The following is an 8,245-nucleotide window of genomic DNA, read 5'->3' as shown; positions in this document are numbered from 1 at the left end:
ATGGCAGATCCGTTATCCCAGGCACCCACCGCTGCAAAAATGGCGTCACTTAACCGGGTCCGAGCTCTGGCGATGATTTTCTTAACTGTCACTGGCTGTTGTGTCACCCCGACAAGTGGCAAGGAAGGGTCCGAGGAGACCGTCATCATAGGGCTCCGACTGGAGGACACGGACGACATTTCCTTCATGGATAAGGGCTACCTGCGGGTGAGTGAGCGGTCTCGGGTGAAATTAAGGGTGTACGGGCAGAACATCAACAACGAGACCTGGTCCAAAATTGCATTCACGGAACACGAGCGGAGCCGGGCAGTGGGGAGCCTTGACAGCTCCTCGGGGGATAACCAGAGCCAGGAGGACTCGTCCGGCTTGCATCCCTGCGGTATTAGGACTTCGGATATAATTATATTACCCAACATCATCCTGACCAGAAAGACGTCCGGAATAGTTGAAATTGAGGTCAAACCTCTGCGAAAGACGGAGAGGAGTAAATCGTACTACCTTTGCATCGCCACCTCGACACCGGCCGTGGCCGGGATGCACGACCCGTGGACGGAGAACACCTGGATCTACCACGATGGGGATGACACCAAAGTGATTGTGGTGGAGGAGAAAAAGTTCCTGCTGCCTTTCTGGCTCCAGGTCATCTTCATCTCCATGTTGCTTTGCCTGTCCGGCATGTTCAGCGGGTTGAACCTGGGGCTCATGGCCCTGGACCCAATGGAGCTCCAGATAGTCCAGAACTGCGGCACAGAAAGGGAGAAGAATTACGCCAAAAAGATAGAGCCGGTCAGGAGCCAAGGGAATTACTTGCTATGCTCGCTCCTGCTCGGGAACGTGCTGGTGAACACCACGCTGACCATCCTGCTGGATGATATCGCGGGCTCGGGCTTGATCGCGGTGGTCATGTCCACCATCGGTATAGTCATTTTTGGGGAAATCGTGCCGCAGGCCATCTGCTCGAGACACGGCCTCGCTGTCGGCGCCAACACCATATTCCTCACCAAGTTCTTCATGCTGCTCACCTTCCCTGCGTCCTACCCGGTGAGCAAGCTGCTGGACTACCTGCTCGGACAGGAGATCGGGACCGTGTACAACCGGGAGAAGCTTCTGGAGATGCTGCGCGTCACGGACCCCTACAACGACCTGGTGAAGGAGGAGCTGAACATCATCCAGGGCGCGCTGGAGCTCAGGACTAAGACCGTGGAGGACGTGATGACTCCGCTGAGAGATTGCTTCATGATCCCCGGGGATGCCACCCTGGACTTCAACACCATGTCCGAGATCATGAAGAGCGGCTACACGCGCATCCCTGTCTTCGAGGGCGAGAGGTCCAACATAGTGGATCTGCTCTTCGTCAAGGACCTGGCCTTCGTGGACCCGGATGATTGCACCCCGCTCAAAACCATCACAAAGTTTTACAGCCACCCGTTGCATTTTGTGTTCAATGACACCAAGCTGGATGCGATGCTGGAGGAGTTTAAAAAAGGTGAGAAAGCCCCATGTTTCCAACCTTTGACACTCAACGCTGTGTCTATTATTAGGTTGGTCTTTCACCTGTCAACCTTCTCTCTGGGATAAGGGTGAGTTATGTAATAGTATTGAAAGAGCAACATCTTGACCTTTGCATCCGTAGGTCAAGTTTTGTCAGTGAATGTGAAATGTCTTAAACCTGATATTTAGGACCAGAAGGAGGAGTGTGCAAGATTTCTGTGCTGTGAAGGAAAAAGTGGAGGACAGTGGAGTTGTTTTGGCCTCACGAAGCAGTGAAGCAGTCACATCAGTAGTAAGGTGCACAGCCTCACCGGCCACTTCCTGTTGAGAGGAGAAGGAGGCGTCCTTATCTTTCTCCATCGCTTCCATCCAGCGTTAATGTTCACACTCTCCTCCTCTCACTTACCTTGCCCTCCTCTCATTCACTCTTTCCCCTTCCTTTCATGTCTCTCCCTCAGATTTTTTAAGTGCATTAGAACATGTGGGAATGGTGCAACGGCTGTGCTGAGGTTATCAGGTGGGGGCATCTTGTTTGAGAACCTGCTTAAATCCCTCTCTGCCCTTCTTGTGCTTGCCTCTGAGTGATGGTGGCGATAACTCCCTTTGTCCGGCCCTGGAATGCAGTCGTGTGGATAATGAATAACAGCCTCTAACACCCTCATGTGTTTTGTGTGTGTGTGTGTGCGTGTATGTATGCGCATGGCGTTTGAGAAAGATATTTACCTCACCCACGGTTTATCTGATGTTTAGCGTGGTCGCCCCCCTCCTCTGTTGTTGCCTCTGACCAAATTATCCCTGGCAGATATAGTAGCAGATCTGGCCTCTTCTTTCTTTATGGCCAGGTACGCTGCCGTGGGACGGGCACACTCGTCGTCTATCAGCATTTATCGACGCTTAAAATTTGGAGAAAAAACGCCCGGGGCTGATGCATTGCGTGCTCATTAGAATATTCACTTTACTTTAAGAGGATTAATTGGGAGGAAAAAACGAAACAAATCAATGAGCTCCATTACCAGAAACTAGGTGAAGCTCTCCATGCCAAATTAGCATTACATAATGTACTATTTGAGGGGTGTTTGTTTGTTTTCATCACAGCTGACTAACAGTTTTCCGAGTAAACAGAAGAAGTGCGCCGTCCAATGTTACATTATATAATATTATGTAATTTTACCACATATGAAAACAGCACTTTCCCACCCCCACTTTTTATTGCATATCCCTATCGCGACTTGCTGATGGAACATTTCATTGAGTGTTTTTAGATCTGTGCGTACCTGTGTGTTTACCTGTGGACGTTTTATGTGAGGACACGCTAAAGGTGAGCGTCCCTCGAAAGCCACACATTACCCAGTAGAGCTCAGACCGTTAGTCCCTCTATCTAGAAATCGCAGAATAATTAATCTGCAGGTGTTTTGATGAGATTAACCACTTAAATGAGAGAATAATTGACAGATTTACTGATAATCATTATTTGCAGCTATAAGTCAGTGACACGGAGAACAGTGAGAAGTGTTTGTTGTTGAGTCAGATTGTCCACTTGTGGAAGCAAACTTTGCTGCTCTGATGTCAACATAAACTGTCAACTACTATGCAGGTCACATTCCCTCTTCATTATCCAAATTGGAATTCACAGTATGGTGAATATCTTCTATAACATTATTGAATATTGCAATGGTGATATGACTTGTGATAGAAAAAATAATACTGATTGCTGTCATTTTCCTCACTCTATCAGCAATCGTGCTAACCAACTGTAACTGAAGCTTCATCTGTTCAGCCAAACGGTGTGAATGCATAGCCCATGTATTTAGGGATCCTTTAGCAATAATAAAATTAGATCAACATGTAATTATATCAACTTATAAATACAGATGCTTGCTGGCAGTCACATTGCAAACAGGTATATGAGCGACGTGATGGTTGTCAGGGGCAGGGTTATTTCTAGCAATATATTTCACAAAGTAGTTAAAAGCTTATGGTGAAGTCACCGCTTGACTCTGCACCACTTTCTGCTTAGCTGCGGTGCATATTTAGCTTCATGTTTTGCAGATAGTACTGTAAATAATGGAGTTGTCCTGTTAAAAACTTTTCATATTGCATATTGTGTCATATCATATCGGATTCAGCTTTGTTGTTATTGCTTATAGTATGAGTACGTACACAACAAAAGTGCTAATAGGAAAAAGTGCAAAATTTACCAAATAGTGGGGAACAAGTTATGACTAATGTAAGTTCGGTAAATGCATTATGGACAGTTAGTATACAGACACATGTATACACATACATATGTACATAAATACACACACATATATACCTATTAACATGCACCTACATGTAAGCATACCTTTCTCCATTATATATACGTATGTATACATGCATATGCATGTTATAGTGAACGTTATTAATATATACATTATATACAATAACATACAGAATCATAGTGAGAATGTACTATCATATATCATATCATATCATATCATATCATATCATATCATATCAAACAACACATATGTTGACATAGGGCTGAATTAATTTCAGTCACCTTCTGTCACCCAAACACCAGCCAGTTCTCTGTAGTGACATTTCCTTTGAGTTGCCTGCACGTTTGAGTTTTACCAATGTTGTGCCAAACTAGGTATCCCTGTCCTGGGGCCAACTGTGCGACGGGACACATCTTCTGTCTGGCTTTGTGATAAACCAATACCTGCAGATAATGTTGACCGCACAAATTTCATTGCATCTCTTTTGCAGTAGATTTATTAAGCATGGTAATATCACAGTAAGGTTGATAATCCGATTTTCCAAACACTAGCTAACTAGCCAACTCTGATGATCAACAGCTGTATTTTTAAGTGGAGATCATGTGTAACATACTGTATGCCTAAATGAAGTTAGAGGAAGCAACCTTGGCATAATTGTATGGGAATCCACAAGTTAGTCAGGGTCGAAATGTGTGCATAATGCAGTCAAAGGGAAGTTTATCTTGGTAGTTTATCTGTAGTATTATTTTGCACATGTTTGCAGATGACTTTAATCACTTCAGATGCGTTGTGTTCAGGTCTGTCCGTTTACTTCAATTAGATGATTTTTGTAAACCTCTTTGTATCCATCCACCGGAAGAGAAACACACATTCGGTGTGTTCTTGGTATCATCAGCGTATTTCATTGTGCACGTTCAGCTGTAGCGTGCGGTTGCTGTGGCAGAGTGTTCCTGCGGCTGGCCGTGCACCAGAGGGAATTCGCCTTCAGCCTCTCATGGAAGTCATAAGCAACTGTTGTAGGGAGGGCTGCGGGGTCAAAGTTTCCCGTCAATCTGGCTCTGTTCACAGCACACACTCAGTTCAAAGTGCTTTGTATTGTAAGTCATTGTTAATTAATTTGATGCCGCTTGTGGAGCTGCATAGTCGTCTGGAGTCTGTTACAAAAAAAAAAAAAGAAAAATCCCAAACATGCAGCCCGTATTAGAGAATGTGTCGGAGCAGTTGTTTTCCTTGAATTTCCAACTTTGCAGTATTACATAATTCACTCCAGTGCCCATTCTGTCATTCATTAAGGCTTACAACTTATTCAGAAATCAAAAGTGAGTGAGATATAAAAGGAACCGGCTCAGTTTTGATGGTTTGTACCCAGTTCAACCCAGGCCCTAGGTCAAGGGTTACACTCAGATTGAAGCTTTTTAATGCAGGCAGACATCCTCCTGGAAACTTCTGACCTCTTCATTAATTGCTCTCTGTCCATGACTGCAACAATTACTGTCATCCAGGGGCTGCTCGTCAAGCTGCAGGTTTACCGGTTAATGACTGGGCCAGTGTGTGACATTTGGGAACAAACCAAGAGTCAAAAAACAAGAATTTCGCTGCCCTCCTGACTTCGAGTTGCGTGTGCTATTCCTGAAAGTGAAAGATATTCACTGGCTCACATGCAGTTTTACCAGCCCTGTGAGAGGAGGAAGGGATCTACTGTGAATCAGGTTATGCACAGGTCTTCGTTTGCACCACACTGTGCTTTCTGCCCCTGGGGAAGGCAGGCCACTTGCCCAACAGATACACTGCCTCAGTTTGTCTTATCGCTGACTTGTAAATTATGTATGTGCATTGACTCCACTCCCTGCCAGTGATAAATACAGTCTTTCATATGTTTACTACTATGTTTACTATGTATACAAGCCATTTCTGACTGTGTTCCTCCACTCATCTGTTGGATATCCTCATGTTTTCGTGTTGTCTTCCGTCTGTTTCGTAGCCTTGGGTCTGTATTCTTCACTGTTAGAGAGTGAGGTCTCCAGTGTAGAAGAGCCTACATGAGGCTTGGCACGTCTTGAACTAGTTCCCCGATTGCTGCAATATAGGCCAATCTATGCTTAATTCAGATTCTGCAGCCTTCACGGTCCCTTTGCTCAGTACTTTGTCTAAAAGCAAAACTCATTTTTTTTCTCTTTCGACTTTGTTGAGTTACTGACAGCCAGTTTTGTGCTTTACTTTTAAATGGTTTTATTCTTTCTGGGGTGTTTGTGTGGAGCGCATCGTTGCGCATGTCTAGAGAGCACGTCGGGAGTGTTTGCCTGGTAACCCTTGGTGCTAGCGCTGCAACAAGTGCTGGGATTAAATGGCATCATGTTGGTAAGAACACTTAATGTTTCCTGATGAGGGACACCCCTTTGAACACAGCAAGACTTCTTCTGCCAGCCGCTCACTTTATCAGAACTAATTACTTTGCATTAAAGGTAGTCTACGTTTTACTGCACTTGGCATTAGTAGTAGATTTTCTCTTGTTTGGAATTTTGCTCTCGCATGCAGCAAGAGAACAGCATAGTATGCTAACGTGCTATTGCAATTTACAAATGAAAATATATTATCTTTGTGTTTGCTGCTCATTTGTCCAAACACCTGTCCTGCCTCCTGAGACCTATATAAGGTCTTTGAGTTTTCACATGAACTAAGTCCAACATTTTTGGTAACGGTTTGAGATTTTGACGCCCAAAACTGCTGTTGTAGCAACCCGTTGTTTGGTAACTTTTTCTCTGTTCGTCTATTGACTCAATTCAAAGGTCCACTCAGGCGCCTGTACATGCTTTAGCCCATTTACTGAAAGCTGTGAATCACTCACTGCCAACCGTTTTTCCAGCTTAGCATAGACTTGTAGAGATTTTCTGGACGTACTATTGGTCATCCATCAAAGTGAACATTTCAGTAACTTATTTTTTTTCTTACTAGCTTTGACCTTTTAGGGCACAGCATGGTTGGTACTGCATTAGCCGATAGGTTTAGAGGACTGGTGTTGCAGAAGACACAGCAAAACCGGTGACCTTCAATTTTCTGTTGAGTTACAATTTTGATAATTTAATAAAAATTGTATTTATTTAGCACATAGCTTATCCTTCTTGCTAAGCTGTGGTTAGAAACATAAATCCTCACAGTGGCAACTATTTAGCACAACTTCTCGACTTGGGTTGGACACCTCTTGGACGCGGCCCGTCTTTAGTTACCATGTTGTTATCAGCAATCAAAATGAAGAAACTGCTGCCAATCTTTATATGACATTTGACCGACTAGCAGATCAGAGAGAAAGAAACATCCACACGTGGGACATCAAGAAAGATGTAACTCATGCATGTTGAGGAGTCTATTTTTAGAATGATATTTGTGTGTCTGCTCTTTTTGCTCGGCGGGTAGTAGTTGATTTATTCACTACAAACAGCTATCTGCTGGGCAGCTAACCAAGACTGATGAGTAAGAAAACCAAAACACTGAGCTCAAGGATACTAATGTGCTCTGGAGAGCTGCAAAATCAGGTGATCATTTTCGGCTCTTTGCAAGTCACAAATAGATGTTGGTTTGTGCAGTGTTACAACCTAACACGAGGGGCGTAACATAACTAGATGGCAGAGTTAACAAAAATAAAGGTTTATCTTTATTATATATATATTATAGCTTATAAATTCTGCATTGTGTGAGCACTGGGTGAAGAGCGGAGTCTCTTCCGCAGCTCTCTAGCCATGCCCTTTATCCACGCCACCTCAGGTGTGGCTAAGGGGTGAATCAGGACAAGGGAGCACATGCAGCACCCAGAGACACCTGCACTACCACTGCAAGACCCATGGGTGTGCAGAGGACATGCGGCTTTAAGGGTGCGCTTGCTTTTCACAATTTCAAGATCAAGTTCCCGAAAATTTAACCGATAAACAAATGAATTGACGTCATGTATTCACAGCACTTTGTTTTACGGCGGTTAGTCTATTAACCAGAGGGTTAAGGGGGTCGATCCCCATACATGGACCTTGTGCTGAAGTGTCCTTGAGTAAGACACAGAGTTTCTCCCAGTGCTGGACATTGCTGTGTGAATGTGTGTGAGTGAATGGTAGATGTGTCATTGAGACCATTAACGACTGATTTGCATATTTTTGTATTCGATTTTTTAAATTAAGGTGATGTAATGTTTCCTCTGATGGACGTCACAAGTTGATTTTCATAATTTTGTTTCGGCCTTGAACATACAGGCGACCCAGTACAGTTATTGATCATGTTTATTCAGCGTAGTTCTTATGTGCAGTGTAAAATTGAAATCAATGAATGCACGGTTGACTTCTGGTGATTTAGATATTGACAGGATTGAACTCTTGAGTTTGTTGTGGGGTGGCTTTTGAATTGGCCTACATTCTTCAGATTCTGGTGCAACATGGAGTAGGTTTTTAAGACCCGATTAGTACTAACAGTTGAGGAGTGTGAATCTAGACGCAGTGCATTCCCAAAGCCTG

At 44.0% G+C, this 8,245-nt stretch overlaps 1 protein-coding gene across 1 annotated transcript in view; it reads left to right on the top strand.

Annotated features, from left to right (window-relative positions):
* cnnm2b (cyclin and CBS domain divalent metal cation transport mediator 2b) overlaps positions 1-8,245 on the top strand; it is a gene marked incomplete at its 5' end in the record, with an annotated part of 32,952 nt that continues 24,707 nt past the window's right edge. Inside the window, one exon of the mRNA XM_084563501.1 lies at positions 1-1,486. Within this exon, the coding sequence (XP_084419627.1) occupies positions 1-1,486 (1,486 nt within the window). The remainder of the gene's footprint in view (positions 1,487-8,245) is intronic.

This window comes from Chelon labrosus (assembly GCF_963514085.1).
Source record: "Chelon labrosus genome assembly, chromosome: 2".
Taxonomy (NCBI): Eukaryota; Metazoa; Chordata; class Actinopteri; order Mugiliformes; family Mugilidae; genus Chelon; species Chelon labrosus.
The sequence above is the reverse complement of the archived record's forward strand: the minus strand, read 5'-3'. Positions and strand labels throughout refer to the sequence as shown.